This window comes from Oncorhynchus gorbuscha, linkage group LG10 (genome assembly GCF_021184085.1).
Source record: "Oncorhynchus gorbuscha isolate QuinsamMale2020 ecotype Even-year linkage group LG10, OgorEven_v1.0, whole genome shotgun sequence".
NCBI lineage: Eukaryota > Metazoa > Chordata > Actinopteri > Salmoniformes > Salmonidae > Oncorhynchus > Oncorhynchus gorbuscha.
The window spans coordinates 67692486-67710031 of NC_060182.1; the positions used below are offsets into that span (position 1 = coordinate 67692486).

General features: G+C 41.1%; 1 protein-coding gene and 1 long non-coding RNA gene across 2 annotated transcripts; one reads left to right on the top strand and one right to left on the bottom strand.

Moving 5' to 3' along the window:
* Window positions 1-1267: 1267 nt before the first annotated feature.
* Window positions 1268-4682, bottom strand: LOC124045248. Its single transcript, XR_006840816.1, has 4 exons — window positions 3983-4682; window positions 3081-3286; window positions 2842-2950; window positions 1268-2742 (listed from the first exon to the last, which is right to left on the bottom strand). It is a non-coding gene; the product is annotated as an uncharacterized LOC124045248 (long non-coding RNA).
* A 590-nt stretch (window positions 4683-5272) lies between these two features.
* LOC124046405 (kunitz-type protease inhibitor 1-like) lies at window positions 5273-16434 on the top strand. The gene is made up of 11 exons (XM_046366737.1): window positions 5273-5433; window positions 5773-6232; window positions 6922-7079; window positions 7256-7397; window positions 9898-10068; window positions 10146-10196; window positions 12591-12719; window positions 13469-13519; window positions 13667-13837; window positions 15632-15691; window positions 16076-16434. Exons 2-11 carry the CDS (start codon window positions 5815-5817, stop codon window positions 16261-16263), a joined length of 1539 nt encoding a protein of 512 aa, XP_046222693.1. The 5' UTR covers window positions 5273-5433; window positions 5773-5814; the 3' UTR covers window positions 16264-16434.
* The last annotated feature ends 1112 nt before the right edge of the window (window positions 16435-17546 follow it).

The following is a 17546-nucleotide window of genomic DNA, read 5'->3' on the forward strand; positions in this document are numbered from 1 at the left end:
TGCGTTTTGGTACACCAGAAGTACATTAATTTCTAGCGGAACACTGTGTTTGCCTTGCAGTATTGAGTTGCAGTGCATATGTTGGATTTATCGAACGTATGCATCAAATTGTATGTGGAAACGACTTGACAGAAATGGTAGCAGGTGTATGTTGAACTTTTGTTTGCACACATACCATTATGCACAATGATGCTGTTGGTGTGACAAAGGTAACTGAGGTTGCAGTGCATGCGCTTTCTCATCCAAAAGTTACAAATAACAACTCCTTTCAGAATATTAAGTAGCAGCCCAGTTAGCTCTTGGTCAGTATAGCCGATCCTTCAACTTTAACTGTAAATTCCATCATTTTAATTCCATTTTCCATTGATAAGATAACTCCTAACTTTTGCCACACACGGAGCGAGGCTCCAGCAGTCAAACAGTCTGGGCGTGTGGAGAAGTGCCACTATATTGAGGGGCGACTTACCGGTTTGGTCAGGGCCAGAATGAGGGTTCAAGTTCATCCTCTATCGGTGAGTGTAATTAAGTTCAGTTTGAGCATCTTAGCAATGCAATGTGTTCTATACCGCTGTCAACATTCTATAAGGACAGAGCCACTTAATCAGTTGTATAATCATTAACCATATTACCCCGGATACCAGACTTAGATGAGTGATATCTCAGTTCTAGAATGTTGTCATTGCTGAGAATGAATCAAAACATCTATTGCCATTCAACTGACTTTGTTTAGACATCCAGCCTGTATTGTAGTTTCATAACCGGAGGAAAATCTTCAAAAGCACAGTATTTATTTATTCGGGGTGGTACATGCGTTCATACAGTCTAGATTTATAGGATCCTTCCCACTATATGATTGATGTCAAATGATAAAATCCCAAGTTATCAATTAAAGGTTTATGGAAAACCTGCACTGCAATTACAGTTTATTAAATATTTTACAGCTGTAATGTCATTAATCAAATCAAACTATTTACACATCACATTTCTTACAACGAATGCATTTCAAGGTGTTTAAAGTCATGTATTGAAAGGCGTGTGGCACTTAACATCCTTCATCTTGGCAGGTCTCTATAAGTGTGGTCCTTCTGTAGCTCAGTTGGTAGAGCATGGCGCTTGTAACGCCAGGGTAGTGGGTTCGATCCCCGGGACCACCCATACGTAGAATGTATGCACACATGACTGTAAGTCGCTTTGGATAAAAGCGTCTGCTAAATGGCATATATTATTATTATTATTAAGTGACCAGGGCACTCTCTCTACCACATGCAAACGCCTCCGTGGAGCTCGTAAGTGTAGCGATGCAGCCAATTTTGGCGGTTCACAATATCGTCCGTACGGACGTGGAATGCGAGTGGAGGAAGACAGCCGTGCCCAACCAGGTACAGTCAGTGGAGGACCTGTACCCAGTTGAAGACTACAACCTTCTGTCCCGAGAGCCCACCGAGGAGGATCTTCAATGGCTAAGAAACCATCTTCGTGGCAGGTTCAGTGGAATAGCATGTCTCCTTGAACCTGAGCCAGAACAACCGCTACCCTCCCCGTGATCCCTGTCCATACCGGACATTGTTTAAAAAAATAAAATAAAAAACAAGGGCATGCAGCCATCCTGTCTGGCATGGCGCTGTCAGTGTAGCAGCGGGAGGCTATACGGCAGGCAACAGTTGGACAGTGCACCAACCCCAACTGACACACCATGAGGAGGGAAGTTGACAGCCAGCAATTATGGAACAGTGGTTAGGCCAAGCGCGTTACTACATCGCTGCTACAAAAGGGTTCTCAGATCAGTCATTGGATGGGGTACTGTCTCTAAAGTGGGGCAGATAATGAAGAGGAGGGCATCAAGGTATTCAAAATGACTACAGGGATGGATGTGCAGGAGTCAGGGCTTTGGTCGGGGGCTCTTGGGCGCCTACTGGTGTACCACAGCAGTGGTGTAGATCAAGTGTCCCTATGGTGCAAGGGACCTTACCATTGAAGAGGCAGTGAAGTCTGAGGATTTTTAAATCAAGGAGGGAAGACCTCCCTCACTGGCACCAGGTCAAAGGTCAGCTCCACATCACAGGAAGGAACACCTGCTTCTTCGTTGTGTGGACCACCAAAGCCTCCATCACCATCCAGCACGACGACCTCACTCACATTGCTCCTCCTGCCAGTACGTGTTTTCAGAGAAGCCAAAAGGTCCAGAAATATTCCATATAGTTCACACACACACACCTCCCAGAATAGGTTATATTACATACACGTTTTGCTCAAAGCAGACAACTAAAGTAATGTAGTTAACTTTATTATGGGCACAGTGGGAATTTCTATCTGTGATGTTGAAATGATTTCTTATCCCGTGTCTTACTTGCTGAAGGCCCCAGTCATCCCTGCCCGTACTTGATCTTGTTGAAAAACAAGTGAACAGTGAATAAAGATCATACACAAACAATAGGCTCCTAGAATAGGCTATATTACATTTAAGTTTTGCTCAAAGCAGCCAACTAAAGTAATGAGGTTAACATAAGTTCAATCACAAAGGCTGGTCTGAGTGCATCTCCTCACAGTTTCATTCAGAAGTACGACACAATTCACATTGCATTTTATCATGGGCTCAGTGGGAATTTATATTTGTGATGTTAAAATTATGAGTGAGAGTGAGAGAGCACATCACTTCCAGCAGATCTCCTTGCTGAGAGTGGTGTTGATCATGCACTCCTTGTCGTGGGGTGTGCCTGATGTTCCACATGTCACACCTCATGTCTAAAACATGGGGAAAATGGGACATAAAGTTAAAATGTTGATGCATCTATAAATGCAATGTTTTACACAATATTGTATTATATTTGATGTATTACTGACCTGTCCGTCCACAGGCTCGATATGCTGTACAAATGGATACTCCTGCTCGGATCAGACTGGTACAGGATGTCCATGCCCCAGATGGTCTGAGAGATGCACTCCTGTTGGACTGGAAAACAGAGACATTTGGTCATTTGGTCACTTTTTCATTGGTAGGTCTTTTTCAATGCTATATCACCATCTTTATCTGGACAGAAAATTAATTGTTTATCTTCTTTTTCTTTTCTTTTTTTAAACACCTTGGACAATGTGACAAGCAGTCCCTCAACAACCAATCCTCATGCCTCATTGTTTGTTCTTGTTTCCCAATCAACCTTCTGGATCTTCCTCTTCTGCCATGGTGGATGAGCTACCTTTTCTGGTAAATACAGGGCCATTTCTCTTTCCCACTGGAAAATGGCAGCTACAGACCTGAGTGTTGTCACTGGGTTTCCGGTCTGCCCATCTGAAAGATAAAAATGTAAAAAACTTGCTAGCTAAGTTGATTACTAAAATGGTAACATCTATATTAAAATACCATAACCCACAGACTTGACTATAGTAACAGTAAAATAGACTGGGCTTTTCTGCACATCAAAAATCCTACTATGTGGATGATACATTTCTGCTGGGATAGAGGAATTATCTGGAATGTTCAACTAGATGATCAGGACAGTGAAGTTTACTATTTGCCCGAAGAGGTGAAGTATTGCAATGAGCTATTATACTGTACTTTAGATTATAATGCTCAAGAGGAAAATTAAAACCCTCAGCCATGAGGAGGACCGACAGTGATTAGGGACCTACATGCATGGATGGAATGTAAGGATTTTGGGCACTGGCCAGCAGACCACGATTTGTACTAGCCCAGGTAATATGCAGGTCCTAAATCTGTGGCATGTTTGAAAAGGCTAAATGTCACTGCTGTGTCAGGCTAGTTTGGCACATTTCCTACTACTGTATCGAGTTAGTTTGGCACATTATTTACTAGCCCAGTCTGAAAAGTACTAGCCTCGGGCTAGCTTAATTTTACATCTCTGCTGGTGACTTTACAGGTCATTTGATTAGTTATGTACAACAGATGTACTCGTGGAACAAAACCATGTGTTTTCTATGGGCAAACATTGCGACAACAAATCCTTTGTGAGCCAGTTTAGCTCACCGTTCGTGTAAGTTAAGTCACTTTTCCACGCGGTGACGTACTTGGCAATGTTAGTCCATCAGGGCATGGATATTTATCTAACGTTTAGCTCGCTAGTTAAATGTTAGCTCATCGTTCGTGTAGTCAGACGATAATCGCCAATGTTAAATTATCTTCCCTTGACCCCTACCGAAAAATGAATGGTGGAAAAATGATGGGAACCATTTCCGTGGTTTACGGGTATTATGACTCAAACTGTGGTATTCCTGCTTTGATGACTTATGACCAACAACATGCTACATGCGCCACGTTCCACTCTCCTGAAAAGCAAGAGCAGCAGCATAAATTATCACATTTCTCGATCTCTCTCAACTGCAGCAGTCACGTTCTGATCTGTACCGCCCTACAGACAAGTCAGTTAAAATTACATTCGTGAAAGACTCGTGAAAATCAGATTCGACCCAGACCCGTGACATTATTTATAATTCTGTATTCGGACCTGTCTCGGGTATTTGGGTGTAGGTGGATCCTTGAAGCCATCAACCACCTATTGTGTTCACATCTTGGGTCATATGAATATGACCGGTCGCCATTATGAAAGACATCGATTACCATAGGACTATTGTGAATAAAATATTTAAAGAACAATATTTAATCAATTTCTTTAAAAGGTTCCACTCTTCCCTTGACACAACTCGAAATAGGAGTGGCATCGTGAATGTCTTTGGTCCCCTCGGTGGAAAATCTGTCTCCCTCCAGCAGGTGGCGTTTTTTCGTCAACCAAGCAATACGTTTTTGTATGGAGGTCATGAGAGTGTCGAATTTGGTCAACAAATAAACTATTCATTTTTTTCTACGTGAGGTTTATTTGATCGAACATACGTTTCGTAATGCTAAAGTTGTTAGGAGTGTACTTGTATAAGTAGGACACGTGACATCCCGGCAACTTTGAGAAAAAACACTATATGTAAGTTGTCTCGAGATGGCTATGCATATTCATGAAATGAGGCTAGCAGCATACAGGCGGGTGACGTCAACAACCCTCATCGAGTATGTACAATAATGAGATATATCCACCAATCCAAATAAAGGTTACGCGGGATCTAGACAGCCCGCTGTGCCGCTTTGTGGACAACGATTCCCATTGTTATGGCGGAGAGACATATATCTTGTCATTATATCAATAATATTCGGTGTGGTCAAGATGGGAGTATAATTTCACTTCCTGTATGTAACAGGGGTGTATTCACAACATAATCAAACGGAACGAAATGGGCAGCGACCTAATTGAATTTGTCCAATAGAAACTCATTTTCTTTGCTAAATGTTTTCCGTTTTGAGTACATGGTTTCCGTTGCAAAACGTTTTGGGCTAATGATTACACCCCTGGTACCCGACAGAAACACACCTGTGAAATGGAAATATTTTGATAGTTTGTATAGAATAATCGACGACAGATACAGAATTTACAGGTGACACATTTTTGTTAATTCTAAGTGTTATTTTGAAGAAATATGGACCTATAAAGTTACAGAAGAGATAGATATTGGATTATTAATTTGCCATTCTTGACGTAATTCTTAGGCTCCCTTTGAAATCAGGAAGAGAGAGAGAGAGAGACTGCCGCTGACAAAAGTCCTAAATTTGTCTATAAATGATTGTGTGTGTGTGGAAATGTTATCTTATTTTATTTAGATCATGTTACGACTACTTAAAGAAACTATTTTTATTTTAATAATTGATATTTAATCACAAGGCATTCCATGCTATATGTTACGCATTTTAAAATGCTTATATCACTCTGTTTTCAGATCATCCGCTGGATTGTATTTGTGATTAATAGTTTTCCTGGAATGTCTTGTAGAATGACCTCTCTCCAAATTGGATTGTTATTGGGCGCTTCGGTGTGTTGTATTATTTTCCTGGGGCACGCGGAGGCTCAGGCATTCGGGGAACAATGTTTGGACAAGTTCAAGAAGGGCAGAGACGATTTCGTTCTCGACACCAATGAGTCGGTCAAAGACGGTGCGACTTTCATCTCTTCAGTGAAAGTTGAGCGCTCCAATGACTGTATACGCTCCTGCTGCAAAGACCCCAGATGTAATGTCGCTTTCATGGAGGTTTCAGATGAGGGCATGATCAAGTCATGCTTTCTCTTTGACTGTCTATACAAGCAGAGCTATGTCTGCCGATTTGTCAGGAAGAAGGGATTCCAGAACTACATCATAGACTCTGTGTATGCAAGTGATCTGGCAACAAATGGGTTCCCAGGTAAGATGGGTATCACTCTCACCCATCACAACATAGACACTCATCAAATTAACTAATTGAGTCTACTCATATATTTAGGGTTGGGCATGTCCATAATGAACTTCATGTTGACATTGAACTACCTACTAAATTAACCTGAACACGCAGACCATTTGGCTACTGTATATTATTATGAGCAGAGAAAGCAACCCAATGGGCATTTGACTCAAACCACAAAGACAGTCCCAACAGCCAAGCCTCTTATCTCCAGAGGAGGTGAAACCACCGGCTTAGAGAAGAGCATTACCCAGCATGTCCACACATGCCATGGCCCATTATATGGCCCGTTGTCATAGGTTTCTGTTTTTTTGCTGCTGAGAAAGCTTTTTACAGGGGAGATTGGTATTGTGCTGTGAGTCAAGTAATGGATTGCACTCAGACTTGACTCCGAGTGAATGTTGTATGTCAACAGGATGTAGTTGTTAATTGTGCATGTGCACCACCAAACTGATGGATTTGCTTATGTTGTGTTGACACTCAAAACCATTCAAATGCCATTAAAGTTCAGCCTAATCAAACTTAAACCAGCCATGATGTGTTTACTCTTTGCACAACAGTTTCTGACATAACAGATTGTCTTAAAGCTGCATGTATTTTCAGTATGACTATGTTGTATTGAATATGTGATGAAGGCTGTATTCAACTTTCAGACGAAGAGGACCACCCTCCAGTGGCCAATGGAGGTCCAGACAGAGTGGCCCAGCCCCAGGAAAGTTTGACTCTGAATGGCATCGAGAGCAAAGATGACCACGAGATTGTCACGTACCAGTGGCACCTAGTGTCAGGCAACTCCTCCGCTGTCATAGAGGTGAGTGATCAGTCATTATTGGGGTGTTTATCTGATCATAGATTTCTCTCTGACTGTAAGAGTACATGAGATGGACTGGTCACTCTCAGAACACCAGAGGATCACAATTTACTCCATTTCCAAAGTTCTGCCATACTAGACAACAAATTTAAACATTTTCTTTCCTCGTCTCCTAGAAAACTCAATTCGATGACCAAGTGATCGTGTCCAAACTGACGTCTGGGGTGTACAAGTTCCAGCTGACCGTCACAGACTCCAGTGGGCAGTCCGACCAAACCCAGATCACCATCCTGGTGCTCACCCCTGAGCAGTCTGAGGGTGAGTATGCTATAGTCTATGTGAAACACCTGCAGAAGTCACCTAGCTACACAGTTTCACACAGCTGTGTTGGGGGTGATGGGAAATTCATGCTGTATGTTGAATTTCAATTTACTTCTACACAGTAAGTTGCCTGTGTAGGAAATCAAACTAAAGTGAGAATGATTTCTCATAGCAGAGAAACGGTTGTTTCTTATGTGGTGAGACATTCCTCTTTTAAGTTATATGTGGGATTGCATGTTAGTGTCAGCATGACATGAAAACCACGTAGATCCCTGTAAGTTAACTAGAAGTTTCCCTTATGCAAAGTCAGATGTCATCTATTTGACTGCCTGGCTGTGCCCCTCCATTCTGTCAAGTCTTCTTTTATTAGTCACAGTTGGTTTATGACATTATTGTTTTGATCATATCACTTCTAACAGTCAATAATCTGCTTCTGCATTTCACTCTGCTGAAGATACTCCACATTAAGGTCAAGTTTGAATGTGTGTGTGCGAGTTTTAAAGATGAATAGGTATGCAGTTTCTGAGTACTCACGTTTTGTTCCTGACTCACATTGTGTCATACCAGACATGACTCATGTCTCCTCTATTTGTTTGTCTTTAAAGTGGCCTACATCAGTGATCTGTCATGTGTTAAGAGTATGTACACTGTGATAAACTATGTCCTTGAGGTGAGAAGGACTGATGCCCTTCTGACTTTATTTGACTCTGAACACACAATGCAAGTGAATGCAATATAAGGAATTACTTTGAAATACTATTTTTTTTCTTCAAATCGAGGAAACTGTCTTTGCAGTTTGCATTTTGCTGTGAAGAAGAAATACCCCATTTCAAGTATAGGTGGCATGTTAAGTTCATAAATAATTTGTATGGCTTTCAAATGCTTGTTGATTACTTTTACCGGTTGTACTGGTTTAAGTTGGGTTTATTACAACAAGACTTTATCATAATGATCACCTTTTCATGCCAACGTGACAGGAAGTATGCATATTAAAATGACAAAAATACATTTCCAGGTAAGCTCCTCTGATTTCCGTAGAACAAAATCTAGATTTACAGATTTAAAAAGGCACCATTCACAAGTAGATTTGACCCGGCTTAGACATCTATATGTGGGCTCAAGCTCTACTTACAACAGCTTAGCGTTGTTGTTTTCCTAGTACCCGTTTCCTCATTGGTTGTGAGTTTGACAGAAAAACGGATATGTCTTCCATGAATGACTGTATGAGGTCATAACAAGATGACAACTCATTATCACACTGGCTTATACTTGGTAGATAAATAGTGTTGCCCTGCTGCTCATTATAGATTAACAGGGAATACTTAGGAATTAGACAATGGAGGAGTTGTCTCTGCACTACCCAGTAACATGAGTGTGTGTATATGGAATGGATAGACACTTCCTGGAAGTTCAGGAGAAACAGGAAGTGAGGATAGCTGTGGTTGGAATGTTTTTACATAACCCCCCCCCTTTTATAGCCTGTCTGTCTGGTTTGAGCTTGGGTTTCACAAACACAAGCAAACTCTTTTATTGTCTTGACAAAGGCAGACTCTTGATACTCAAACACTTTGATGTTATTTCTAATGAGTCAGTCATACATTTTTGGAGCATGGTTGGTCTCGCTCACAGTCTTAGCAGACTAAGCAGAGACTATTAACCATTCATTGATTCAGTTACCCATTAACAAGTCTCTACTCGGAATGGTGTGAGGAATGTTCCTCTGAGGAAAAGACCAAGGTATAGCAGTGATCCCTGACGTGAGCCACCACAATACATTTCTACCGAAATGGCTGCCTGTCTCAATGCTGGACGAATCACAATTAGAAATGCTAGAATAATCATAATTAAAGATACTCTCCCATCTCAGCAAAACAATATGTATACTGTGAATCGTTCTCTACCTATAATGTTATTCTTAATGCATCAATTCACTTTCATTGTAATGATGGAATGGCAGTGCAATGTGATGGAATGACAAAATAGTTTTTTAAGTAAACAGGTTGGTTCTAAAGCATCAACCAGCTTATCGTGAGATGTATTGCTTGGCATTGCACAAGAGGAACCACTTCCTCTGTCTGTGTTATATCAGTCATGTCTGCTTTCTTCCAAGATGCATCCAAATGTATCTCCAGTGGTTGAAGTAGGCCTAATTTGAAGGAAAATTACCTACACCCTCCCCTCCCCCAATCCCCTCTCTCTGATGCTTTAATTGGGGTGGCAGGTAGCCTATTGATCAGAGTGTTGGGCCAGTAACCGAAAGGTTGCTGGATTGAATCCCTGAGCTGACAAGGTAAAAATATGTTGTTCTGCCCCTGAGCAAGGCAGTTAACCCACTGTTCCCCGGGCGCCGAAGACATGGATGTTGATTAAGGCAGCCCCCCCCCGCCCCGCACCTCTCTGATTCAGAGGGGTTGGGTTAACTGCGGAAAACACATTTCAGTTGAAGGCATTCAGTTGTACAACTGACTTGGTATCTCCCTTTCCCCTTATTCTCCAGATCACTGCCTGGTCCCCAAGAAGGTGGGTCCCTGTCGTGGGTCCTTTCCCCGCTGGCACTACAATGCAGCCTCAGAAAAGTGTGAGGAGTTCCTGTTTGGGGGCTGCAGAGAGAACCTCAACAACTACCTGTCCCTCCATGAGTGTACCAATGCCTGTGATGGTGTTTCAGGTACTGTACAGATCCCTCTTGCCTCTCTAAGAACAGTTGGTTGATTGGTTAATTGATTGGCATTTCCTTTCATGTAGTTATGTCCAGCATTGGCAGTGGCAGAAGTGGGCCACTTCCAGCCCCTAGAGGTAAGACTAACCTGCATTTCATTGAATGTCTTCAGCTGTAGACCTTTTGGCTATGCATCCCACACTCATTGATACATGCTGGCAGATATACAGTGCCTAGTTAAAGTCTACACACCCCTAACCTTCAAATTTAGCTGCCTTAAAATAATAATAAATGCTATTTTCATACAGATCGACACAACGTACTCCACATTTTCAAAGTTATAGTAAAACGTTAAATAAAATTTAATAAAAAAATGTCTCGGTTGCCTATGTCTTCACACCCCAGAGTTAATTATTGGTGTAAGCACCTTTGGCAGCCATTACAGCTATAAATAATTTGGAATAATATTCTACGAACTTTGCAGAGGTCTTAGGGCAAAATATGTCTATTGTTTCAAGCTCAGTAAAGTTGGTTGGGATCATTGATGGACAGCAATATTCAAACCATGTCTCTACTTTTAAAGTACATTTAAGTCAGGAATGAGACGAGACCACTCATGAACACTCAACACCTTTTGGAAAGCCATTCTGGTGTGTCTTTGGCATAAAAATGTGTGTAATTATCTCACTGAAAATAGGTTTTCCTTTGACTTTTACCTGGGCTTTGCTCCTTTCATATACTGAAAACCACCAAGTTCTGCCAATGACAAGCATACCAATAACATGATGCTGCCAATATAATACTTGAAAATACAGAGGGTTTCACTCTGTTGAATTGGATTTGACCCAAATATGTATTTTTTAAACTTAGGCCAAAAAAGTTCATGTCTTTTGCCAGGTTGTCTTGCAGTGTTACGTAACGGCCTTGTTTCAAACAGATGATTTGGAGTGTTTTTTTTTAACACCGGCTTCCTTTTCACTTTATCATACAGGCCTGTAATGTGGAATGCATGCAATGTTGCTGATCCCTTTGTGTTTTCAAGTATTGTGGTTACAGCATCATGTTATGGGTATGCTTGTCAACAGTAGGGACTGGGGAGTTTGTTAGAATCCAAATAAATATAAAAGGCTCAAAGTTCAGGTAAAAAGTTAGAGGAAAACAGGTCCCAGAGTTTCAGTTTTCTGCGGGATAATTACACAAATTGTAATGCCAAAGACGCACCAGAATGGATTTCCAACCGGTGTTGAGTGTTTCTGATTGGTCCAGTCTGTCCCAACTGAAATTTGTTTAAAAAATCTTAGACACAGTTTGAATATTGCTATCCATCAATGATTCCCATCCATATTTACTGAACATGAGCAATTTTGACCAAAACAATGGATATATGTTGCCGTAAGAGTTTTGTACAATCTTAATCAAAATGATTTACAGCTGTAATGGCTGCCAAAGGTGCTTCCACCAAGTATTAACTCTGGGGTGTGAAGACATACACAATCAAGACATCCTCATTTAGTTTTTTTTTTTCATAATTCATTTTTTTTAAATTGTGTGGATCAATGGGAATGTTTTGGGGGGGATTTTCATATAGATCTGTTTTACCGTTTAGAAATGAAAGCACTTTGTGTATCTAGTCCCCCCTCCTTGTGAAGAAGTCATAAGTATTTGGACAAATTTGCTTATAGTCTATCAAAGCAGTCAAGTTTAGTATTTGGTACCATATTCCACTCGATGACTACATGAAGCTTGTGATTCTACAAATGTGTTGGATGCTTTTGCAGATTATGGGTTATGTTTTGTCCAGTAGTAACTGAAGGATGATGACTGGAGTCATTTTCTTTCCAAGTGAGTAGATTAGATGTTTTTGACCACTTCTAAAGGAATCCTGATAATGCCGTGATTAAGAAAATGAATGATGAGTGAGATGCCGTTACGAGGCTACAAGAAAACATGCTAATCTCTCACCATTACCAATAACAGGGGAAGTTACATTTTTTTTATTTGGGTGGGGGGTTCAGAAATATTTTATATTTTTACTTACAATAAAAGTGACTCCAAAATGTCACAAGACATTATTCACCATTCAGTTCCTATTGGGCAAAACATAATTGAAAACACAACCAAACACACCGCAAATGCAATCAACAAGTTTGTAAAGTCACAAGCTTAATGTAGTCATTGCATGCACTTTGATATACTAAAAATTACATTTTCAAATGGGGGGACTAGATACATGAAGTGCATTCATTTCTAAATGGCAAAACAGACATGTATGAAAATACCCTTGAATAAAAGGTGACATTATGTACTGTCGCCTGATATGAAACATTCTATGTCAAATCTAAAATGCTGGAGTATAGACACACAATTAAAATGTTTAGCTTTCCTGTCCAAATACATATGGAGGGGAATGTACCTGTTCATTGAGACTTATAGGATGCATGGGTTAGCTGTGCACTGCATCATGTTTCTCTGTATTGAGTAAAGGTTACTCTCAACCTACCTGTTCTGTTCAACTGTGTTGTTGTGTTTAGAGGTGTGTGGGATCCCCTGTAGGTCAGGCCAGTTCACCTGTGCCAACAGCTGCTGCCTTGACCAAGGCCTGGAGTGTGACAAGGAGCAACAGTGCAGCGACGGCTCAGACGAGGAGAACTGCGAGTACTGTGAGTGCAGGCTATGGCTATTGCAAACCAACCCTCATTTACATAGAATACTTCACTGGCCTTACCTTACCACTGGCCTTACCTTACCACTGGCCTTACCTTACCACTGGCCTTACATTACCACTGGCCTTACCTTACCACTGGCCTTACCTTACCACTGGCCTTACCTTACCACTGGCCTTACCTTACCACTGGCCTTACCTTACCACTGGCCTTACCTTACCACTGGCCTTACCTTACCACTGGCCTTACCTTACCACTGGCCTTACCTTACCACTGGCCTTACCTTACCACTGGCCTTACCTTACCACTGGCCTTACCTTACCACTGGCCTTACCTTACCACTGGCCTTACCTTACCACTGGCCTTACCTTACCACTGGCCTTACCTTACCACTGGCCTTACCTTACCACTGGCCTTACCTTACCACTGGCCTTACCTTACCACTGGCCTTACCTTACCACTGGCCTTACCTTACCACTGGCCTTACCTTACCACTGGCCTTACCTTACCACTGGCCTTTACCTTACCACTGGCCTTTACCTTACCACTGGCCTTTACCTTACCACTGGCCTTACATTACCACTGACCTTACATTAACACTGACCTTACATTAACACTGACCTTACATTAACACTGACCTTACATTAACACTGACTTTACATTACCACTGACCTTACACTGACCACTGACATCATTGTTTGTTGACATGTGAAGTTGCTAAACTCTTGTTTTATTCCTTTCACCAGTGAACGACAAGTTCCGGATTCTACTGCAAATTCCTGTGGATGAACAGAAAGGTTATTTGAGTTTTACTGTTTTGAGACTGTAATAGGATCAATCTTGGATATTGTTTTTGAGTTAACTGGTAACCTATTGTGCTTCTTACAAACACTGATTTGTCTCACAAACACTGATTGGTCTCACACACATTCTTTCAACCATAGTTCGCTGCACAGTTTACCCCAAAACGGGACACTGTCGTGACAGTTTTACCAAGTGGTACTACAACCCTCTCTACGAGAAGTGTTTCCGTTTCAACTATGGCGGCTGCGATGGGAATGACAACAGATTTGACACTGAAGATACTTGTATGACGACCTGCAAACTGGTAACAGGTGGGTTTGTGTTCTGTAGCCATTACAACACTTTCAACTGATTTTAAAAATGGTTGTACTGTTATATTACCCTTTGAGACCATAATGATGAGAACTGAAGGGAATGTTTGAGATCCATGCTCCCATGTCAGCACCCCTACATTGTGTACGGTTGAAGTCGGATGTTTACATGCAACTTAGCCAAATACATTTAAACTAATTCTTTCACAATTCCTGACATTTAATCCTAGTGAAGATTCCCTGTCTTAGATCAGTTAGGATCACCACTTTGTTTTAATAATGTGAAATGTCAGAATAATAATAGGGGAAATGATTTATTTCAGCTTTGACTTTTTTCATCACATTCCCAGTGGGTCAAAAGATTACATACACTCAATTCGTATTTGGTATCATTGCCTTTAAGTTGTTTAACTTGTGTCAAATGTTTCGGGTAGCCTTTCACAAGCTTCCCACACTAGGTTGGGTGAATTTTGGCCCATTCCTCCTGACAGAGCTGGTGTAACTGAGTCAGGTTTGTAGGCCTCCTTGCTTGCACACCCTTTTTCAGTTCTGCCCACACATTTTCTATAGGGTTGAACGTCAGGGTTTTGTGATGGCCACTCCAATACCTTGACTTTGTTGTCCTTAAGCCATTTTGCCACAACTTTGGAAGTGTGCTTGGGGTCATTATCCATTTGGAAGACTCATTTGTGACCAAGCTTTAACTTCCTGACTGATGTTTTGAGATGTTGCTTCAATATATCCACATAATTTCCCTACCTCATGATGCCATCTATTTTGTGTAGTGCACCAGTCCCTCCTGCAGCAAAGCACCCCCACAATATGATGCTGCCACCCCCGTGCTTCACGGTTGGGATGGTGTTCTTTGGCTTGCAAGCCTACCCCTTTTTCCTTCAAACATAACAATGGTCTTTATGGACATTTTTGCTTCATCAGACCAGAGGACTTTTCTCCAAAAAGTACTATCTTTGTCCCCATGTGCAGTTGCACACCGTAGTCTTCCTTGCCGAGCGGCCTTTCAGGTTATGTTGATATAGGACTCGTTTTAATGTGGATATAGATAGCTTTGTACCTGGTTCCTCCGGCATCTTCACAAGTCCTTTGCTGTTGTTCTGGGATTGATTTGCACGTTTTGCACCAAAGTATGTTCATCTCTAGGAGACAGAACGCGTCCCCTTCCTGAGCGGTATAAAGGCTGCATGGTCCCATGGTTTTTGTACTTGCATACTATTGTTTGTACAGATGAACGTGGTACCTTCAGGCGTTTGGAAATGGCTCCCAAGGATGAACCAGACTTGTAGAAAAAAGATTGTAGACCTCTGAGGTCTTGGATTTTTCCCATGATGTCAAGCAAAGAGGCACTGGGTTTGAAGGTAGGCCTTGAAATACATCCACAGGTACACCTCCAATTGACTCAAATGATGTAAATTAGCCTATCGGAAGCTTCTAACGCTATGACATAATTTTCTGGAATTTTCCAAGCTGTTTAACAGCACAGTCAACTTAGTGTATGTTAACTTCTGACCCACTGGAATTGTGATACAGTGAATTATAAGTGAAATACTCTCTGTAAACAATTGTTGGGAAAATGACTTGTGTCATGCACAAAGTAGATGTCATAACAAACTTGAAAAACCTACATTTTGTTAACAAGAAATTTGTGGAGTGGTTGAAAAACAAGTTTTAATGACTCCAACCTAAGTGTCTGTAAACTTCCGACTTCAACTGTATATCAAGAATACTGTAGCAGTGTATACTAACTCGTATTGTCTGTTATCCTTACTATGTGTTCAGAAAAGGACATCTTTGAGAGAAAGGAGTCATTTGAATACCAGGACACTCAAGGCCATACAGGTAATTATTTCTTAATTCAGCATTTCTTCTGTAGTTACCTCGTGAAGATGGGGCCTTTTTCCCTTAGAATGAATTGTGCTCCTTTGCAATCACTCAAGTCCATGGAAAAGAGACCCTGAGAATACTCCTTTTTAAATCCAATTCTTCCACACCATCAATTTTAAGGGACCTGGGGGTCAAAGCTGGTCACAAATATCTTGAGGTGATGATGAAGCTGCCTGCTTCCCTGCCCATTCTATTCACTTAATTCAGACACCATGAATGTTCCACATGATTGATCGTGTCTGTTGTCTAGCTTTTGCTGCCCTGCACATGCAGGCTTATTTGTATATAGTTATTGACTTACTGGTGTGTGTGTGTGTCTTCATGCCCGTCCTCTCTCAGGCAGCATAGCAATAGCCACACTGCTTGGCCTGGCCATCATCATACTGCTGGTTGTTCTAAGTTACTGCTTCATGAAGGGCAGGAAGAAGCAGCCTCAGCGCCAGCGGGTACCCATCAACGGCACCCAGGTCCACACCAAGGAGGACACAGAGCGCCTTGTCTACAACAGCACCACCAAGCCCATCTGACCTCTAACCATTGACCCCACAGGCCAGCCATTAGTGTTACCTTGCAAAGGTATTCAGACCCCTTTGATTTCTTCATTTGTTATTTTTTTAATTCTTCAAGCTCTGTCAAGTGTTGCCATTTAGTATTTCAAGCAGATTTAAGTCAACTGGAACATTCACTGTCTTGGTAAGCAATTCCAGTGTAGATTTGGCCTTGTTTTGTAGGTTATTGTCCTGCTGAAAGGTGAATTGCTCTCTTAGTCTCTGGTGTAAAGCAGACTGAAGCAGGTTTTGCTCAGGATTTTGCCTGTGCTTAGCTGTATCCCGCTTATTTTTATCCTGAAAAACATGCCAGTATTTGCTGATGTCAAGTATACCCATGCAGCACCACCATGCTTGAAAATAAGGATGCAGTTAGTTCCTCAGTGATATGTTTTGTTGGATTTGCCAAAACATATGGCTTTACATTTAGGCCAAAAAGTGTGTTCCTTTGCCATGTTTTTGTTGCATACAAGATGCATGTTTTGGAGTATATTTTATTTGCTATATTGATGTTATTTTCACTGTCATTTACGGTGTTGTTGAACCATCCTCGGTTCTCTCCCATCACAGCCATTGAACTATTTAGCTGTTTTAAAATCACCCGTCCTGCAGCTCAGTTCAGAAGGATGACTATCTTTGAGGTGTCTGGGTAGTTTAATACATAATGCCCAGCATAATTATTAACTAGACAATGCTTAAAGATATATTCAATACCCATCTACTAATCACTGCACTTTATTATGAGGCTTTCAAAAAGCTCCCTGGTCTTTGTAGTTTAATCTGTGCTTACAGATGTTGTATATATGGGGGGACAGAGTAAGGGTTGGCCATAAAAAAATCATGTCAACCCCTATTACATGGACAGAGTCCATGTAACTTCTTGTGATTTGTTAAGCCTCATTTTTCTCCTGAACTAGTTTAGGCTTTTCTAAACAAACGGGCTGTATACTTATGCAATGACTATTTTAGTTATTGCATTATACAAAAAAAATGCTTTTTTCTTCCACTTTGATATTAGAGTATTTTGTATATATTGTCAATAACATTTTTTTTTAAATTAAATCTTTGAATCCCATTGTAACACAAAATGTGAAGAAATCCAAGGGGTCTGAATACTTTTGCAAGGCACTGTATGTGAACCTTGGAGGGTTTTTGTGTCGGAGTATAGTCTGTTTTATTTTCCACAAATACAGGCCTCTCTATTTGATTCAAGCTTTTCCTTGTTGATGTTGTAATGTAGACCTATGAGATTTTATTGGCGC